General features: G+C 45.4%; 1 protein-coding gene across 7 annotated transcripts in view; it reads left to right on the top strand.

Annotated features, from left to right (window-relative positions):
- The first annotated feature begins 2883 nt into the window (after positions 1–2883).
- Positions 2884–21660, top strand: part of LOC105493094 (interleukin 16) — a 129747-nt gene continuing 110970 nt past the window's right edge. For 3 of the 7 annotated variants that reach the window (XM_011760518.3, XM_011760517.2, XM_011760516.3), the window contains exon 1: positions 2884–3030. In XM_011760518.3, the coding sequence (XP_011758820.2) occupies positions 2991–3030 (40 nt within the window). In that variant the 5' untranslated portion in view covers positions 2884–2990. Of the gene's footprint in view, positions 3031–16913; positions 17183–21660 lie in introns of those variants that run through there. The other 4 variants (XM_011760523.3, XM_011760522.3, XM_011760520.3 and 1 more) reach the window with 2 other exon arrangements.

Here is a 21660-nt window from a genome sequence, read left to right as displayed (position 1 = left end):
CTCACAGTTGCCTCTCTGCTGGAATTCACTACAGATGTCGCCTGTCAGTCTCTCCTTTGTCCAGGACCATGCTCACTATATTGGCTGCTGAGGCATCTGGTTCTCTGATCTTTCCACTTTTTTTTTTTTTTTTTCGAGACGGAGTTTCACGCTTGTTGCCTAGGCTGTAGTGCAATGGTGTGATCCCAGCTCACTGCAACCTCTGCTTCCCGGGTTCAAGAGATTCTCCTGCCTCAGCCTCCCTAGTAGCTGGGATTATAGGTCCATGCCATCATACCTGGCTAAGTTTTGTATTTTTAGTAGAGATGGGGTTTCACCATGTTTGTCAGGCTGGTCTTGAACTTCTGACCTCAGGCGATCTCCCTGCCTTGGCCTTTCAAAGTGCTAGGATTACAGGCGTGAGCCACTGACCCAAGTTCATCCTTCCACTTTTACGGATACTTACGAGTACTCTAGGCCAGCCTGGATCATCCAGGATGATTCTTTTGTTTTGAAGTCAGCCAATTAGCAAGATTAATTCCATCTGCAATCTTAATCCCCCCTTGCCATGTAACATAACATATTCACAGGTTCCCTGGTTCAGGATGTGGACATCTCTGGAGAAGCCATTTTTCTGTCCATCATACTTTTGTCAAAGACTTGATTCATATCATTATGAGCCATGGTTTTCAATATTATAGTCTTTGCTACTGATTTAACAAAGTCTATTTAAGAATTCTAAAGCCAATGCTTTAACTTATTTTTTTTTAAATAATTGTATAGATGGTATGAATTGAAAGTGAAAAGCCCAAAGGAATATTGAAAAGCTCATGGTGAAAATAAAAAAAAAAAAAACTCAATTTTATTCTCCAGATCTGATCTTGTTGCATGTATGTGGATCATATTTACATCATGTTTTTTATAAGTGGTTTTATTCACTTAATAATACAATGCAGACATCTTTCTATGGCAATACATCTTATTTTATCACATCATCTTAATTTATTTTCTTGTTTTTCTTTTTTTTTTTTTTTTTTGAGACAGAGTCTCACTTTGTCACCCAGGCTGGAGTGCAGTGGCATGATCTCGGCTCACTGCAATGTCCACCTCCCAGATTCAAGCAATTCTTCTGCTTCAGCCTCCCACGCTGCTGGGATTACAGGCACACGCCACCACACTAAGCTAATTTATGTATTTTTAGTAGAAACGGGGTTTCGCCATGTTGGCCAGGCTGGTCTTGAACTCCTGACCTCAGGTGATCCACCCACCTCGGTCTCCTAAAGTGCGGAGATTACAGACGTGGGCCATGGTGTCCGGCCTCACATCATCTTAATATCTGCAGAGTATTCCCAGAATTTATCTAGCCTATTGCCTGTTGTTGCTGCCGTTGGGTACCACTAACATGCAAGGCCAGTTTCTGGCCCTCACAGTGCTCCTGGCACAGCTGCAGCATCCTGCAGTTTCAGAGCCTGGGCAGTTCATTCAATAATCAGAGTAAGGAAGGGCCACGAAGTGCCAGTGTGGGGTCCCCACCTTCACCCAGGGGTGATGATGGCTCTCAGGGAGCTGTTCTGACTCCAGGTGCTGATAGCAGAGTTTCTCTGGCAACCTGTAGCACTGCCTTGAGAAATGATTATCTAAAGCATGTTTGCATGGGGGTGAGGGGTGCGGAGGGAATAGGAAAGTCACAGTGTCTCGGCAGTGGATTGAGCAGAGTGATGGTGATGCCAGTGGCCACGATTCTTTGGAGCCCTGAGTGGTAGCAGAGGCACCACGGCAGGGGGTCCATCCCAAAAACACCTGGGGCCCTTGGCTGGTGACAGATAACTCAGAGACTAGACCAGGATCTGTCTCACTTGCTTTCCTGGTAAGTTTTTCTCTCTCTATCAAACAGAGCAGGCTTTCCCTTCCATTCAGTCTCACATTGCTATGTCCAGAAAATCATCACACTCTTCCACTAGAGGGGTAGATATTACTTTCTCAGGTTTCAGTTCTGTTTGCCCACTCACTGTATATTCTTTTGGTCTTTCCAACAGTGATCCAAGGATTTATTTAACCCAGCGGTCAAATTGGTCATTTTAAATAATAGTACATCTTGTCCAAGTCCAAAAACAAAATGTCCTGGTATGAGAAGGCAAGCAGAGGAAATTGGATAGAGTAGGATGAACACATTTTACAGCACCAATACCCAGAGCCCAAATCCCTTTTTCATTTATCCCTTTTTTGTCCTGGCATGGCAGGAGTCAGAGCGCCTTCTGTTTGTGTTGATTAAAGTCTGCCTCCACCTTCCCCCGAGCCCAGTTGCCCTTCTCAGGACACAGGCTGCATTCACCATGGGTCTCTCTGCCCAAGCTCTTTGCAGATTTTATGAAAGGCGTTTTCACTTGGATTAAACAGGCACTGTGTTTGTGTGTGGTGTGTGTGAAGGAGAAAATGAATCACTTCAACTTTGGGCAAGGATTTTAGGTGTTGTGTTTGTCCCATGCAATTACATAAACACACCAGAACTCATTAAAAAAAAAAAACACACACACACAGTAGAAGAGAGGGGCAGAGATTCAAGTGCTTGCGATGATCTAAACAGTGCGGCACATTTTCCATACATTAGACCCCAGAAAGGGTTGTGTTCTGCCCTCTCACAACAGACTCCAAGTCCAAAGGAAAGTTTGAGGTTTTACATTTCTGTTTGTGGTACAGGAAAAGGCTTATGATCTGAGGGCTTGATTCAGTGAAATAACATTGCCTTTATACACATTTGCTTCTCAAGGAGGGCAGGAGTTGGAAACGACCGTTGTGAAACGTTAAAGATTTTCTGGCAGAGGGAAAGGGATTTTTTTTTTTCTCCCTCCCTGCCGAGGAAAAAAACAGTTGTAACGAGGAGTTACTTTGTAGTTTTAACTCATATTCAAATACTCCCAGTCGAGAAGCTGCCATCGACCCTCCCATGGACCCCTGATCCTGGTTTGGAGGAACTTTTGACAACTCTCTCTCCCTCCTTCAAACCCTGTGTGATGAGTTTGCAGAAGAGAGTCTTCCCGAGAAGGCAGAACGGTGAGTGGAGCTGCTTCTCCTATCCCAGGGGACTCAGGGGAGGTTGGAATGCAGGGGTGGACCCTTCCTGACGACCTCCCAGGGGAGTGGAAGCATGGTTTTGGCCACACTGTGTAGTATATGAGTGAGTGTGTCAGTGGTGTGTGTGCTCACATGTAAGTGTGTGGGGGCACACATGTGTGCTGCAGTAGGACACAATGCCTGTCTTTGCAGAGGCTGGCTGAATGCTTACCATGTGCTTGGCAGAGAGTTCAGGAAGGGCAATTGCAGGACCCCCGAGGGATGAGAGTGAACCCTGGCCAGGGCAGTGGCTTTCCGTGTGCCCTGGCTTCCTCTTCATGGGGCAGAGGCATCAGTGTCTAAAACGCTGTAGCTGTCAGGGTCCCCACCAGCTCCGCTCCAGTGTCAGCAGAAGCAGAGCGGAAGAGGGAGCTGCTCAGCTCCGGGAGAAGTGAACGGAGCGCAGGTCTCTGGAGAAGATCTGAGAACTGGGAGGGGCCTCCATCCAGACCCCCTACCTTCCTGCAGGTACAGCCCAATAGATGAGAGCATTTCTTATTACGATCTTCTTCCTTTGCTCTGGAAACATAAACAGGCATCAGAGCAAAACGTTTTAACCCTTCTGCCTAACTTTTAAAGTTAACACTGGCGAAACTTCAGGTCCATTGCAACTTTGGCATAAGAGTTTTCCTTAAAAAGGAGAAGTAAGCAAGTCAAAGGCATATTCTGACTTTTCTAGCTCCAGAAAGACATGGCTGGAACCCTGGCATCCACTTGCTTAGGCTGCATTAAGGCATCTGCTGAAGTCTGAAGAAAGGCAGTGGGGTATAGGGAATAAGAACCTGGGCCATGGGGCGTGGCCACCTGGGATGGAATCTTGGCTCTGAAGGTAACAGGCTCCTTTATCTGGGAAAAGGTTTTCAAAGGCTCACTTTCCTCCTTTGCAAAACGGTGGTCATAAATTCTTACCTCACAGGAAGGCAGAAACAATAACGAAGATAAAGTATGTGAAATGACCCAAATGGCATGTACATATTCAGAGGACATGTCAGCTCTCCTAAGCAGGCTGCTCCCCTGTTCTGAAACAGCAACCATCATAGATATACAGGCTTGAGGATGAAGAAACGAGTACTTGAGGGCCCAAAGTAGTCCTGGCTCTTTGTGTAGCAGAAAGTGGGGTGAGCATTCAGGTGGTCTCCCTTTGGAGGCAGACGACATGGATGCATTTACTTCCACTGGGGATCTTTGAGGCTGGGACTTTGACGTGGTGTTTACTAGGTGCTCAGTGTTTGGTGAAACCATTTTATTCACTCTGATTCACGGGGAGGTCTTACCACTTCCTACCCTGGCTGCACCGCCTTTGGTTGCGTTTCCCTGGTAACAGATGGTGAGACAGAGATTTGCACATACGAAGTTCATTGGTGTGTGCTCTGGGAACAACACCAGTGTGGGGTGAGGGAGGCAGAATCAGACAGATGGAGAAGTTGGGCTGTGATGCAGTTGCAACACCGGCCTCAGCAGATCCAGGGGATCCTGTGGGGTTTTGTATCCCTGCAGTGACCAGTCATTGCTTGTGGGCTGCCCCTGGAACCCAGGCATCACCTTGGGCGAGGCAGCTGTCTTTGGCTGAAGGTAGTTTCTGGAGAGGGACTCAGTTGTGAGTTGTCACAGACAACCCTATGCCAGCTGTGGGAATGAACGCCTCGGCCCAGGGTTGAGGAGCTTATCTGGGCGATGCCCCATCATCTACTCAATACATTTGATGCAGTCCCTTCTTTTCTCTGAGTTAGGCTGTTAGAAGATTGGGCATTCACATGCAGGGACACCTGTCCAGTTAAATCCTTGCATAGCAGTGTGACTTTGGATAAGCCCCTTTCCATATCTGGGACTCAGTGTCCCCGTCTATAAAGTGGATGGAAGGGTGTTGGACTAGAGATGGCCCCTAACAACACTCCAGCTCTGCTATTTCACATATGCAGATTCTGAGCATGTGGCCATGGTGGTTGGATGTGTCCTTAATAATAGTTGGGTCCTGTGGTCTCCACCGTAGGTGCCTTGACTCCTGCTGGGAAATATGAATCGAGATACCTGGGGATCCTTGGGACTTGGCCAGCTGTCAGCAAGGAGGGGCTGGGCCTGTGGGAAGCAGAGGGAGGCTCTGCGTAGGGCTGGAGGGTGGGGCATAGGGTTTGAGGAGGATTCTGCTGCACACCTTCCCCCACACTCCCACAACATTTCTCCCCCCTCAAAAAAAGTAAAACCACATGAGACACTGCCATATGTCTTTGATAGTTAAGAGCTATGTAATGTTGCCCGGGACAAACTTGGATGTAGTTTTATTACTCTCTGTCTCCTCCTAATTTCCTATTTACTTTTCAATATACAAAGAGTGAAATCACTTTCCCAAACACTTGGAATTCATTTTCATTGCTTTTTTTCTTTTCTTTTCCCTTTCTTTTTTTGAGACAGGATCTCATCTGTCGCCCAGGCTAGAGTGCAGTGGCGTGATCATGGCTTACTATGGCCTCAACCTCCTGGGTTCAAGGAGTTCTCCCACCTCAGCCTCCTTAGTAGCTGAGACTACAGGAGTGTGCCACTATGCCTGGCTAAATTTTATTTTTTTTGTAGAGATGGAGTCTTCCTATGTTGCTCAGGCTGGTGGGCCACTATGCCCAGCCTGGAATTTATTTACAATAAATTTATTTAGAATATTCTATGCTTCAAGCACTGTGCTGGGCTCTGGGGATCTAATGGGACACATTAAATAAACAACTGTATGCACATAAATATAACGGCAAAGAGGGTTAAGTTCTATGGGAGGCTGTACCAGGGGAACTGGCCTAGTCTGGCAGATCAGTGTGGGGCTTCCCTGAGGAGGTGCTATTTGAGTTGCTTTCTGAAGGGCGTGTGGGAGTTATGCTGGGGCAGGGATGGAGAAGCAAACAGGCGAACTGTAGAATAGGGATGGGAAAAGAAACGTGTTTCAAATCTTACCAGCTTAACCTAGACACTGAGTTTTATAAGGGTACATCCATCCAGTCTGTTTTTCTTGCAGCATCTTAAAAAAATTATGGTGACCTGTTAGCTAAGGGAATAAGAGCTTTTTGCTGGTGGGGCAAGGTTCTGCCTGTGTATCAGCCAGTTGTCTCTGTTCTCCACATCTGGATCTGGCAGCCAATCCCTGAGTGTGCATCTGTCATTACGAGGGGCCTTGCCCTGAACCCTGGAAACCCTCAGTAATAGCAGCAGCTCCCTCTTCCTGAGTGCTTTCAGCATTAGGCATTGATTTAGGACCATCCTTCATGAGCACTGACTCATTTGACCTTACCTACAGTGCTGTGGGGTACATGCTGCTGTCTTTACTTCACAGGTGAACCAAAATGAGACACAGGGAGTTCAACCAGGTGATGAGTGGCAGGACAGATTTGAAAGCAGGCGAGTCTATTACATTCTAATGCCTGTACTCTTAGCAAGCAGTATGCAGCTGAAAAAGCACAGTGAGCCTTCTGCATATCCATACTGCTCACATGCTGATGCTTCCACTCGACGTTGGGTTGTGGATAACTTCTCAGTTCCGACAAAGTTATCTGAACCACCAGTCTTACCAACTTCAGAAAATCAGATCAGATGCCTGTGCAGTAATTTATTTAACCATTCCCCATATTATGGACATCTTGGCTTGCTTTCAATTTTATGTTTTCCAAAATATCATCACAAATATTTTCAAACATATGGAAAAGAGGAGAGAATTGTTGTCAACATACCTATGTCCATTATCTAGGTTCTACAAATAAGATTTTACTATATTTGCTTTGTCACATCTATCCATCTCTCCATCCCTCTGTCCATCCATGCGTCTTTTTTTTCCTCATTTTTTTCTTTTTAAAATATAGACATGAAGGCTTATCATGTTGCCCAGGCTGGCCTCGAACTCCTGTCCCCAAGTGATCCTCCCTGCCTCAGCATCCTAAAGTGCTGGGATTACAAGAGTGAGCCACCATGCCTGGCTATCCGTCTTATTTTTTGAACGCATTTCCAAATAAGTTGGGGATTAAATAAAGAGTACCTAAGGGCCCAAAGTAGCCCCCGCTGGCTTCTTCTCTAGCAGAAAGTAGGATGAGGATACAGGTGGTCTCCCTTTGGAGGTAGACTATGTGTATGCACTTACTTACACAGGGGAACCTTCCAGGGTGGAACTTGACTTCATCATACATCTAACTTTCAATATTTGTTTACTATTGTTCTTTCAGGTAAGATTTACATACAGTGAAATGTATGTATCTTAAGTGCACCATTCAGTTCACTGTGAAAAGTGTATATCCCCAGTGTAAAGCACACCCCTAGCAAGGCATAAAATGTTATCATCACAGGCTGGGTGCAGTGGCTCACATCTGTAACCCCAACACTTTCGTAGGCTGAGATGGGGGATGGCTGATGCCCAGGAGTTCAAGACCAGTCTGTGCAACATAGCAAGACCCCGTCTCTACAAAAATTAAAAATTAGCTGGGTGTGACAGTGCACACCTATAATCCCAGGTACTTGGAAGGCCGAGGCAGGAGGGTCGCTTGAGTCTGGGAGGTTGAGTCTGTAGTGAGCTATGATTGTATCACTCTGCATTCCAGCCTGAGTGACAGTGAGACTTTGTCCACCCCCACCCAAAAAATTACCATCATCATCACCCCATAAAGCTCTCTTGTGCCCTTCTCAGTTGCTTTCAATTTTTGCTGATAATACACAACTTGTTGCTAACTTTCAAGACCTGATTAAATAAAGTATGACACTTGCTTTGTCCTCCTTTGACCATGGGTGCAAAACCCTTGCCTGTAAAGGCCCCCAACTGTGGTGAGCAGACCGCATGATGAGTTCAAGTGCAGACGTTGGCTGGGGGTTCTGGGACAAGAAAGCAGCACCAAGCCGTGGGTTATTCTGGGCTAAAGGGCAACAAGGTACAGAGAGTGGTCCTGGCTATCTCTGGGCTTGGGATTAGGGTTGCAGTTTTGGGTTCTGACAGTGAGGTTAGAAACAGGTCAGGGCAGAGGAGATGGAGCAGGGGCCCCATGGGTGGTGAGCACTGTATTGAGGCTTTGTATGTCCTTGTCTATCCTGAGGGCCTCACCTGAGCCCCCATGGACGCTAAGGCCCGGTGATGGGTGCCAAGCTGTTCCCATTAGAGTTGTCCTCGTATTTCCTGCTGCAGTCCAGACTAGAACAGCATTGGAGGCAATGCATGTGCCTTTCGCTGGCAAGATGAATATAAAAACAGCACAAAATAGATTGCAGGTAGTGTCGGGCGGATGTGCTTTCAACTGTCTGAATCGCTATGATGTTATGAGGCGGAAAAGGGGAGGGTATAGACACAGGCATTTCTGGCTCTTGCACACTGCTGCTCTTTTCTTCCCATTTCAGAGGGTGTGTGGGGCACTGCAGGCGGGATGGAGCTGAGGGAAGGCAGAGCTGGTATTTGTTGAACGTCCAATGTATTTCAGGCAGTGAGATAATTCTATGTAAGTCTTATAATAACCCATTTTACAGATGAGGAAGCTGATGCTCAGAAAGAGGACTGGCTTCCCTCAGGTCACACACTAGTCAGCAGTAGCCCAGGGGATAGGAACTCAGCCTGTTGGACTCCTGGACCAGTGCTCTTTTCAATGCAAACCCTGCCTCTTGTGACTAGGGTGTGCACATGCATACGTGTGCCTGTAACAGGTTAGATCCATGTGTTGATGTGTCTATATTGTCCCTGTGTCTATACATCTGATCACAAAGAATCCCTCTCTCCCTCCTTCCTTTGCCCTTCTTCCTCCGCCCTTCTTCCTCCCTGCCTTTTTTCCTTCTTTCTCTTCCTCTTCTCATCCCTTCCTCTCACAGCTACTTAGCATCCAGTTTGTGTCAGGTACTATGCTCAATACCAGGGCTACAAAGAAAGATATGGCACAGCCCCTGGCAGCAAGGCTTTATTCTCTTACTGGATAAGGCAGACACACAGATGAGAGAGCTTAGCATGGAGTGCTTTGAGAGGACAAATCAAAGGGCAGTTCCTTATTTATTTCTTATTTATTGAAACAAGGAGTGCAGTGGTGTGATCAAGGCTCACTGCAGCCTTGACCTCCTGGCTTAAGCCTGGGCTTAAGCAATCCTCCTGCCTCAGCCTCCTAAGTAGCTGGGACTACAGGCACATGTCACCATGCCAAGCTATTTTTTTTTTTTTTTTTTTGAGACGGAGTCTCACTCCATCACCCAGGCTGGAATGCAGTGGCGCGATCTCGGCTCACTGCAGTCTCCACCTTCCGGGTTCAAGCAATTCTCCTGCCTCAGCTTCCCGAGAAGCTGGGATTACAGGCACCCGCCATCATGCCCGGCTAATATTTGTAGTTTTAGTACAGACAGGGTTTCTCCATGTTGACCAGTTGGTCTCCAACTCCTGACCTCATATGATCCACCTGCCTTGGCCTCCTAAAGTGCTGGGATTATAAGCATGAGCCACTGCACCTGGCCCATACCAAGCTAACTTTTCATTTTTATTTTTGTAGAGACAGGGTCTTGCTGTGGAGACAGGGTCTTGCCCAGGCTGGTCTTGAACTCCTGGTCTCAAGTGATTCTCCTGCCTCAGCCTCCCAAAGAGTTAGGATTACAGGTCAGATCCACTGTGTCCAGTCAACGCAACTCCTGATTTAATGTGTGAGTTGGGAGGGGGTGTCAGGGAAGTCTTCCTGGAGGAGGTGATTCTGAGCCAAACCTTGAAAAACATATGAGAGTTCGCTGGAGGCAGGGCTTGTTGAGGTCCTTGCTTAGAAAGGACAGAGTGTGCTGACATGTGGAGGTGGAAGGACGCACGAAGCATCTGGAGGAACTTCAAGCGTGGGGGAGACAAGCCTGTGTCCTTGGGCAGGGATTTAAAATTTTTACTTATTGAGTCAGTCATGTCATGACAACAACAAATTAAGAGAAGAAAGTAGGGATTTCTTAATCTTTAAAAATGTTGCTTTCTGATGCAAGGCAGGAAGCGGCGTTCCTCAGATACTTGTGTGGGCAGAAAGACTGAAAGCGTGGGACAAATAACTGCTTTGCACAGCCCGGCACCATCCACCTCGAACTCCACCCTTGTCCCGTCTGAAGCCACGTGGGCCAGGGCATCTCGGCCATTCTGTGACAGCCAGAAAAGACGAGGGACTCAACTACCTCCACACCCTTGTAAAAGGCAAGACCCCAAACTGAACACACGGTTCCTGCCAAAGTCTTGCTGAGTGGAAACATTCTCCCCCTTCTCCCCCTGGGTGTGTCGTTCATTAATACCTGGCCTTTTCTCATTGCCAGGTGGTGCTGTGCAAACCATCCTAATCTTGGCCTTAAAAATAGCACCACGCAGGCACTGACCACTCCCTCCCGCCGTGGCGTTTAACCCTTTCTAAGCCCAGCCATGTGATGGGGCTGAAGGGGATGGATAGGGAGCTCTAGATGCTCAGCACGGCAGTGTTCACTTACTCAGCTTTTGTTACAAGGACGAGAAGTGACTGGATTTTGTTGTCAGATAATCCTGGGTTAACCTCCTGGCTCTGTGCTTTGGGCTTTGAGTTGTTTTACTCCCTGTGATGTCTCTTCCTCCCTTTCTCATAAGAAAAAGGGGAAATCATTATGGTACCAACCCTCCAAGTGAATTGTGGAGCAAGATACCATGTGGATACTCCTCAGCCTTGTGTCTAGATGTTCCATGGTGAGCAGGCCTAGGTAAATCTACCCCGAAAGGCTGAGGAAGTTGAGGGGCCAAAGAAAGAAGCTGAAAAATCCAGTTTCTTAGAAAGAAATGTTGAATAGGGACTTATGACCAGAAGCCACGTCTGTGTCTAGGATGGCGAGACAAGATGGTGAATCCCCACCATTACACTCCAGACCCAGGGTTTATATATCATAGGAGAAGGGCACAGTGCTTCAGAAGGAATGGGTAGGGAGATTGCTCAAGGTCAGAATTTATGGTAAGTACAATAACATTGAGATTGTTTTGACCTAAGGGCAGGATAAGTACATGTTCTTATACAAGGAACAGTAGATAGACTAGAAATCTTACGAGACTTTCCTGGAACTGGAGTTAATCAGAAGCCAACATGGGGGATTAGCACCCAAAATGGAGTTGCCTCAGCCTCTACATTGGCCCACAGCAAGTGCTGTGCAGATGCTTGTTGTTGCTGTTATTAATCAGCTGAGGTTCTATATCTCTAAGTACTTTTTCTTTGTTTTAGAGTCATGAATTAAACCAAGTGATTCCTCTTGTCATGTCCAGAGAGTCATGAATGCTCTTGGAACTAAACTCTCTTCCCTTGGAGAGAACATTCTGTTTCCTAATCTGTGGCTTCTAGGAGCTAAGAGAGATACTGTGAATATGTTTTTTAAGTTCCATTTAAACCTGGGCCTAATCACATAAATTACGCAAAGGAAATGTCTGGAAGAGCTCTTTGTAAACTTGAAACTACAACCAAATGTAGAAACTCATTATGTGGCATTGGTCATTTATTTATTCATTCATTTGTGCATTGATTCACTCAGTAAATGTTTATCAACCCTTTATGGGCCAGGCATGCTCTAGTGCTGGGGACCCCACAGTGAACAGGCTGATGAGGTCCCTGTGTGGGACCTAGATGGGGTGGATGGATGGTATGCAGGTACCCAAGCAGACTAACAAGACAGCTTCAAATGCTGGCAAGTTCTATGAAGAATATACAATAAGGAGAGGTAACAGTGAGTGCCTGGTTTAGGAGTGGACAAGAAAGATCCCACTTAGGATGTGGAGTCGGAAGAGCCAGCCATATGCAGATCTGGAAGTGGAACTTTCCTGTAAGAGAAAACAACTAAGGCAGAAACCTTAGGGTGACATGGGCATGGCTTATTCAAGAAAGAGCCAGAAGGCCAGGGTGACTTTGGGTTGCAGCGAGTAGGAGAGGCAGAGGTGGAAGCTGAAGTTTGGGAGATAAACAAGGGTGAGATCATGTAGCTCCTTTGGGACATTGTAAGGAATTTGGGTATTTTTTTGAAAAACAATGCAAAACCTTTGGAAGGGGTGGAGCACAGAGCATTTTCAGGGCAGTAAATACATCCCTCTGTTTGATACTACAGTGGTAGATCCATAACGCTATACACTTGTCAGAACATAGAACTGCACAAGACAATGGGTGAACCGTCATGTAAGCCATGAACTTTAGCTAATAATCATGTATCAGTATTGGTTTATCAATTGTAAAAATGTACCACACCAATGCAAGATGTTAATAGTATGGGAAATTGTGTGTGTGGAGAGGGAGATCAGTATTTGGGAGTTCTGTACTTTCTGTGCAACGTTTCTGTAAATCTAAAACTGCTTAGAACAGTAAAGTTTATTAAATTTTTAAAAAAGTGGTTGGGTGCAGTGGCTCATGCCTATAATCCCAGCACTTTGGGAGGCCAAGGAAGGAGGATTGCTTGAGGCCAGGAGTTCGAGACTAGTCTGGGCAACATAGAGAGACCATGTCTCTACAGGAAAAAAAAAAAATAGCCAAATGTGGTGGCATGTGCTTGTTATCCTAGCTACTCGGGAGGCTGAGGCTGGAGGATTGCTTGAGCCAGGAGTTTAAGGCTGCAGTTAGCTATGATCTTACCACTACACTGCAGCCTGGGCCATAGAGCAAGATGCTGTCTCAAAAACAAACAAACAAACAAACAAACAAAAAACAGTTTTTAAAAGTAATTCAAAGCCCTTGCAAATTTTTTGCTGGCGAATGTCATGATCCAATTTATATTTTCAAAAAGCCTACCTGCTATTATGTGAAAAATGGATTATGAAGGTCTAGGTAGGAACCAGAATCCCAGTTAGAAGGTGAAAGCCATAATCAGGCAAGAGGCACTGGTAAGAGGAGGGTGGCAGCAGTGAAGACGGAGAGAAGCAGAAAGAAAGTGGGATAGCTTCTGGGGATAGAGCCAACGAGAATCACTGATAAATTGGATGTGATGCGGAAGGTCAGAGAGACAGAGGGATCAAGATGAATAAAAGCTCACAGAGGGCTTATTCTGGCAGGAACTATTCTAAGAACCTCACAAGTATTACCACATTTAGTCCTAAACAAACCTTGTGAGGTAGATGTTAGTGCACTAGCCGTCCTATAGATGACAAAAACAGTCCACAGACATGTGCCTCTTTGCTTGCTTATGATCATGCATTTGGGCAGGGACAGACCTGCGAGATGAACCCAGGAATTTTGGCTTCAGAGTCTATGTTCTTCCCACCTTGATACTGAGGATTTTGGCTTGGGAAATTGATGGATACTAGTGACAACTACCAAAATGTGGAAGTTTAGGGAAGAAACATTTTATTAGGGGGAAATCAAGAGTAGTATTTGGCAGTGTTTCTTTTTCTTTTCTTTTCTTTTCTTTTTTTTTTTGCCTCACTGAATAAGAGCCAGGCAGTGTTACTTTTGAAATGCAAGTTAAACCCCAGCTGAAGATGTTAAGCAAGTGGTAGGAAAAAAGAGTCAGAATTCAAGAAGTCCAAGGCTGGAGAAGTGAATTTGGGAGTTGTTGGCAAGAGTGTGGTATATTTGCCTGTGGGCTGGCTTCAGTTGCTTGTTTTAGTTGTATAGTACCTTAGTGATGGAATATTACTTTGAAAGGATGCAAGCCCATTGGACAGTTTGAAAGAAAAAAAGGCCAGAAAGAGGGCAGCATGGCCTAGATGAAAGTCAGCTAGAGTTTTTGTATGAAGTTAAAACCTTTGGTTTAAATCTATACGTTGCTGTGGGCCAGGGAAAGAGGAGAAGAGACCCCGGGAGCGGGAATCAAGGGACCAATGGCTTCTGACTGCATAGCCTTGGATGCGCACTTTTTGGACATGTAACTTCTCTGAGTCTCAGTGTTTGCATCCGTAAGTGGGGACATACAATAAAATCGTCAAGTTTTAGCCTCAACCATCTTTCTAAGTTGAAAGTGCTAAATGCGAAGAGAATTTATTATCATCATGTCGTGATGTTACGTTACTAGTTAAAATTGTTAAATTATATTCTGCATCATGATAATGCAGTTCGCATGACCGAAAGTGTACGGCATAAAGAATTCCCAAGGCATTTTATAGACTGCGAGACAGCTCCTTGCTCAGACCTCTGAGTAACCCTGTCAGATTGTTGAGTTATTGTTTCCATTTTGTGGACGTGGAAACTGAGACTCAGCAAGGTAAAAGGACTTGCAGTTGACAGAGCCACTTAGTACAGAAGCTGGGGCTTATTGCTCTGATTCTAAGCTCTTTATTTTGCCATTGTTTGAACAGAATAGGAGATGACGCTGTTATGTCGTTTTAAGGATACACTTTCTTTTTGCCTTCTGAATGTTTTTACCTGCCACAACAAATATATATTACATTTATAATTAAAATTTTGAAACTAAAAATATTTATAATTTTAATTTTTAAAATTAAATTTAAACTTGTAATTTTAATTTTAAAAAATTAAATTAGAATTTTTAAAATAAAAAATTTTTAAATTAATTTTTTAAAATTTGTAATTTTAATTTAGTAATTAAAATTTCCAGAATTAAAAATTTACATAATTAAAAATTTGCTTTTGGAAATAAAATTTTGTAATTAAAAAAGAGGAGAATTAGAAGGAAATGCACGTTATTGGTTATGGAACTTTAGCAAGCATCAGAATTACTTGTTCAACAGATTTCTCCGCTCCGTGGGCTGGAAGGCCAACAAGGTGAGCAGGCTTCCGCTTGGTTAGCTGTTGACAGCATGCTTCCACCTCTATTGCCTCATTCTCTCAGTAACACTGTGCAGTAGAAGCTTCTTATTTCTTCTGGCAGAAAATTAATTTCATCTACTTTTGATCGTAGCACACTAAGGCTGTGAATTACCAAGATTGCATAGGAAGCTCTTGGTTGAGCTTGAAGTGGTGCTTGAACTTCCTGGTTCTATCCAGGGCGGGGCTCTCTCAGCTGCGTCTTCCTCCCTTTCTCTTCTGGCTTGCAGTGAGCTGGACTGTGGAGCGCTGGGCAGGATGGAGACTCTTCTTCTTCTGCAGAATGTCCTGAAGGGGACAGGGGTGATAAAATTTCCACCTTGAAGCACAAACCACCCTGTATTAGGAAAAATCAGGGCCAAGTCTCAGCTACACTTTGGAATAATTACCTTCTGAGAGTGAGAAAGAACAGATCTTCTGAAAAAAGAGGGAGAGGCAGGAACTGGATTCAGGTACCGATGACAAGAGAGAACTTAGACTTAGTGGAGGAGGGAGGCTATGGGGCCCTCCCAGGCCTCAGGATCCAAGAAGGGCAAGGCCAGCCTCCGTAGCCCTGGGGTGCTAAATTGCTCCTCAGCCTCTCTGCCAGAGCAAGATGGAAGTGGGACCCGATGTCTGTCCTGGCCCCACCGCACCCGGGCCATTGTGAGAGAGATTGTGGGTGTGAGCTGAGCAGGCGACACTGACAGAGGCGCTAACTCCTTGCAATTTAGAAATTTCTTCACTGCACTCCAGACTGAGCCCTACAATGTCCCCTGTGCCTGCTGACAAAGGCAGCTTTATCCCCAGATAAAGTACTCCCTCCTCCCATGCTTCCCTTGCGACCGTGGGCCTGGGTTCTCCAGCAGCAGTGGCTAGATCTTCGCAGCCTTGCATGGAATTTCAAGGGCTTCCTACAGGTTGCACCTACACCCTCATTAAAGCCCCCAGGAAGCCCTGAAACATTTGGTGCTGAGCATTGGGAAACATTCCATTCTTCAGAAGAGAGGTCCATACAAAAACCTCAGGCTAGCACATACACACGGCTCACAGAGACTGAGCTTAGGAGAGATGTGTGGGATGCTCTTTGGGGGGCAGATGGGTTAAATGCCACCCTACGATTAGATTCTCCAAGGGCCTACGTGGGGGAAAGGCACTCTAGTCTCATGACAGTAATGCCAACAGGACACACACAAAAGTGCCCCATTCTTTTATGCTGCAATTTTCAACATGCTCTGTATACATTAGGTCATGGGCTGTCACACTTGAGCACGCTCCAAAATCACCTGGAGGCTTTGTGAAAACAGAGTGCTGGGCTCCATGTCCAGAGGTGCTGCTTCAGGAGGTCTAGGCCAGGGCCTGAGAGCTTGCATTTCTAGCAGATGCTGCTGATGCAGCTGGCTTGAGGACCACTGATTTACGTAAGCTTCTGAGAGCCAGTCTGTTGCTTTTGGGAAAGGGTGGCATAGACAGGAAATGAGATGCTATGGAAAATGCCTGGGCTTTGGAGACAGGTGGATTTTGGCTTGCTAACTTGCTAACTATGTGACCTTGGGGAAATTGCATGGCACACAGTAGGTGTTTAATGAACGTTTGTGCAGTGGCTTTGTCTGTAAAGTAGGTGATATATTTACCAGATTGATGGCAGGATTGTATGTGACTTTTTTTTCTCTTTTTATTAAATTTTTATATAATTTGAGATGGGTTCTCGCTATGGTTTGCCCAGGCTGGTCTTGAACCTCCCGGCTCAACTGATCCTTCTGCCTCAGCCTCCTGAGTAGCTGGGATTATAGGCATGTGCCATAGCTCCCAGCATGTGATGAGGTTTATGGAAAGCTCCTAGCAGTGTGCCAGGCACATTGTAGGCACCGAGTCATGTTTGCTATCTTTCTGCTCTCCTAGTCGTTTCTGTGTTGTCCAAAGAAGGCAGGGGCAGCTGGGCTGGACCAAGGAACTTCACTATGGTTCTGTGGCTCTGCACTGGGTTTGCCTCCTGGGTGTTGCCGGCCAGCCCAGCAGATGGTGGACCTTGTTCCGAGGCTGAGCTTCTCAGCACTGGCTGTCCCCCTTTTTGGATCAAGCCTTTTCACGTGGAGCAGTCAGATGGCTCAGATCGGGAGTCTTCGAGCAAATCCATGCCAGGTGGGACACATTTGTCCTGAGTCATCTGTCCAGAGCAGGTGGTGAATATTGTGTCCTACTCACAGCATCTCAACTATCGGAGCCTGGGATCTGACTCAAAGGCTGGCCTCCATCTGAGAACTGAGCGTCCATTTCTCAATCCTTGCCGGCTCTGACCCAGGCCTGGGCCACAGGCTGTCCGAGAATAAGTGGTGCTGCAATCCCTGCTGGGCAGCTGGAGAGAGGAGCAAGGGAGGCGGCAGCCCTGGGGGACAGTGCATAGGGAGGTAGGTGGGCACCAGGTGAGTGAATGTCTATCAGGCAACTGCTCTGTCCAGGTGGCTGTTACCAGAGGGAGGAGGCTGGTCTCTCTGACCTGAATGGGGAGGGTCTTGGTTGCTAGGATGTAACTTCATATTTGAAAGTGGTGCTGGGGTAAGGGGCAGGAGCAGAAGCCAGGATTGTGTTGGTAGGAATCTCTGTGTCACCATGTCACACAGTTAGGTACAGAAGGAAGCAGCTTCAGAAGGCCAGGGTGGGCAGAGGGATATTGCTTGACCTGGCTCTGCAGCATGGGGATCATTTAGTCCTGAGATTTCTGACTTTTCAGCCTAATCTCATCCTTGGTAATGGGGTGTGAAGGAGGTGGAGGAAAGGAAGGCAGCGGGAGAGAGAAAGGCCACAGGCACCTGATGGAGGCTTCTCTGCTGCCTGGCCAGACTCCTTTTCTCCAAAGTGGGGACAGTGAGTGGGCATCTCTGCAGACTGACCATGGGAAAAGAGTTCATTCTGCTTGCTTTTTTGATAAGGGTCCTGTGACTAATTCCTGCATTGGTAGGTCCCAGGATTGGTGTTTTTTGTTTTTTGTTTGTTTTTTTCTTTTTTGGTCCATAGCAAGTTTGCTTTCTACAGCTGGAGAATGAGGTAGGACCAAACCTGTCTGCTTATACAAACCCGTCTAGGCATTTTCAGTGTCTTGCTTTAGGTAAATTAAGCTACATAAACGGGGGAAGTATGTGTACGTATATATGGTTACGAAGTGCTATCTTTGGGGTTGTGGTAGTAAGGGTATAGGTCTGATAGTGGAAACAGCACAAGAATAGAGGTTCCCTGGGGAATACCGGGGAGCATCTGCTCCTCCTGCCCTTGTCAGGTGAAATCGTCCCACTTCAGGCTGAGCGACACAAAGACAACACAAAGTTCAAGCTCCCACCGGGTTCCTGGAAGCAGCCTGGGAGCTGCCATCTCTGTGACTCCCCTTCCTATTTCTCCAGTTTTCCCTGGAAGAAGAAGACCATTCGGTCTTTTTCCTCCTCACTGTTCTCCTTCTTTACCCCGAAGTTAAGTGATGGTCAACATTTATGAGCATAGTAGAAGGCACCTCCCCTGCTGCAGATATGGCGTGGGCATGAGCCGTCAGGTGGGTCAGACCCTCGAAGCCCCTACTATTCATTTATTCAATCTCCAGTGAGTCTTTTTAATAAAACTTAGTACCCCAACCATTTCCTAGCCACTCTTCATGCCCCAGGCACCACGCTAAAATATTCACGTATCTCATTTCATTTAAACCTTACAACAACCTGGAGCTTAGGGAGTATATTCCCAAACCGAGAGGTGAGGAGGCTTGCACAGGACCACTCAGCTAGACATTCCCAGGACCCAAACCCAGGCTGTCTGACTGCAAAATCCATGCTCTTACTGGCTTTGTGGTATGCCTCAATAAATACTTTAAGTTTCCTAAACAGAAAGATGGTCATATATCCATAGGGTAAAAAAAATCTCCATTGGATGCAATTAACTATAGAATTATTATTTTTTATTTTTTTGTATTCATGGAAACCTTTTTAGAATTAAAATCTATCATGAAAACTCATATATAATCAGTTAAGGCAGAATTATTTTGGCAGAGGCAGACCAGGACCTTGAGACCTGCCCTTTTGTCAACCCCTCCAACTTTCTGTTTCCCAGCAGTGGCCCAGGGGTATAGGAGTGAGAGGGAGGGAGGTACACTTTGAATTGAAATATACTGGCCAGCACAGTGGCTCACGCCTGTAATCCCAGCACTTCGGGAGGCCAAGGTGTGTGGATCACCTGAGGAAGGTAGTTTGAGACCAGCCTGGCTAACATGGTGAAAGCCCGTCTCTATTAAAAATACCAAAAATTACCCAAGCATGATGGAATGTGCCTGTAATCCCAGCTACTCTGGAGGCTGAGGCAGGAGAATCGCTTGAACCCAGGAGGCGGAGGTTGTGGTGAGCTGAGATCCTGCCACGGCACTCTAGCCTGGGCAACAGCGCCAGACTTCTTCTCAGAGAAAGAAAGAAGGAAGGGAGGGAGGGAGGGAGGGAGGAAGGAAGGAAAGAAAGAAAGAAAGCAAGAAAGCAAGCAAGAAAGCAAGCAAGCAAGCAAGCAAGCAAGAAAGAAAGAAAGAAAGAAAGAAAGAAAGAAAGAAAGAAAGAAAGAGAAGAAATCTATTCACCAGTAGGAGAAGGTCCTCATTCCCTAATTGGCCTGAATTGGCTATTCATTTCTCTCCTCTCTGCTCATGCTCCAGGCTCCACTGCCCTGAAGACATTTGCTTTGACCCAAATACAGAAGGGTCTCTTCACCTCAAAACGCTCATTCAGCTTTCAAGCCCTAGCTCATGAGTTAGCTCCTGATGTGGCCATTTGTAAAGTCACTTTAGAAGGGGGTACTTTATTTAAACCTTTCTTATGAAACTTCCCACACTAGGAATATTATCCATTTACACATCTATCTTCTCCAGTAGGTTGTAAAGGACTATCTTCATCCTTTGTATCATAAGTGCCTGGCACACAACAAATCTCAGAAAATGTTTATTGTATAAATAAATGAACAACATCAACAATAACAGCTTTAACAATAGCAATACAGGTTGAATATCTTTTATCCAAAATGTTTGGAACTAGAAGTGTTTTGGGTTTCGCATTTTTATGGATTTTGCAATATTTGCATTATATTCTTAGCCTCGCTTCAGCATCTCCAATCTGAAAATCCAACATCCAAAGTCTCCAGTGAGCATCTCCTTTGAGTGTCATGTGGGTGCTTAAAAATTTTCAAATTTTGGAGCATTTTGGATGTCAGATTTTTGAATGAGGGAACTCAACTTGTAATACCTTAAATTTGTATTGTGCAGGCTGGGCACAGTGGCTCACGCCTGTAATCCCAGCAGTTTGAGAGGCCGAGGCGGGCAGATCACTTGAGGTCAGGAGTTCCTGATCAGCCTGGCCAACATGGTGAAACCCTGTTTGTACTAAAAATTCGAAAATTAGCCAGGTGTGGTGGCACATGCCTGTAATCCCAGCTACTCAAGAGGCTGAGGCAGGAGAATCGCTTGAACCCAGGAGGCGGAGACTGCAGTGAGCCAAGATCATGCCAGTGCACTCCAGCCTGGGTGACAGAGGGAGACTCCATCTCAAAAAAATGCATGTATACATTTGTATTGTGTATTTGAGTTGGTAATACATTTTCATATATAGGTTACATTTTGCTATTAAAAAGCAATTCATTGTGAGTAGCAACATGCTCATAAACATGGGGAGAAAATAGGCACTGGGGCAAAATAAACAAATAGTTCCAAGAACTTGGAGTTTTGGTTAGCTAGGAAGGCAGCTTGAAATTAGGAATTTACTTCAAGTTCTTCTTTTGAATTCCTGTTGAAATAAGGACAACTCTATGTCAGTCTTGTAAACTAGAGAGGGTTGCTCAGCATATGCCAGAAACACTGAGAAGTCTCAGTGGATGTCTCAGGTGGATGTGCAGGACGCTGGGTGGAAGGGCAGAGCCTATCATCAGGGAGGTGCTGTTCTTGCCACATCTGGAGATGCTGGAGGGGTTTGCTTTGAGTGGGAACAACTGGTAATGCTGGACAGTGACCCGATGCTGGGGACAATTCAGCGTGGAGATCTCCATTGGTCTTGCCCCTGGCTTAGTCTTGGCATGTGCAGCTGGGATGGAAATGCTCCTTCAGTGGACAGTTACAGCAGTTAAGACATGGCTACCTCGTTCAGCCAATAGGAAGCGGTCACCTACAAACATCCCTTCAAAAGGTCCAAGGCTCCCCTGAGAGCTTGGATGCTGGGGAATGGTGCACCTTCCCTGCTGCTCACTGCACCTCTCACCCAAAGAAAAGCCACAGGAAATCTAAGCCCTTTCTGCAGTCTGGCATCAGCATATGAAAAATTCCAATGAGGAATTTCAGAACCCATCCCAGCTCCCAAATCTGAGTAAGCACTGACCTCTTGAGTAGGGCTGATCAAATGCAAATGCGGCAAAATCAATGTACATATGAAAAGATTCACTGGCTCAAAGATGGGAGCTAAATGAGGAATCAAAACAAATACCCCATATGGAATTGCTATAAAAAATCAGAGAAAACTTGAAAGTAGTGATTTTCAAGCATGACCCACTAGTGAGGACTAAAAATCAATTTAGTGGGTTGGAACCAACTTCCTTTTTCTAAAACAAAAAAATAATGGCATATATCAGATTGCATAAGGCTCTTAGCAAAATCATATTTTATATTATCTTTTTCATAGCAAAGGTATTTTATATTATTTTTATTATACCATAGTAAAGGTATTGTTTCATGAAACTTTTTAGTTATATTTATTTATGTATACATATAAGTCTTATGTGTGTTTATGTGATCCATGTACTATGATGTAAAATGTAAATTCTTACTGTAAGTTGAGATTTTTTTAATTTTTAAAATTCTTTAAAAATTATTTTTATTTATTTCTCTATTTATTTATTTTTT

This window comes from Macaca nemestrina, chromosome 7, assembly GCF_043159975.1.
Source record: "Macaca nemestrina isolate mMacNem1 chromosome 7, mMacNem.hap1, whole genome shotgun sequence".
NCBI lineage: Eukaryota > Metazoa > Chordata > Mammalia > Primates > Cercopithecidae > Macaca > Macaca nemestrina.
This window is presented reverse-complemented; position numbering and strand designations above follow the sequence as displayed.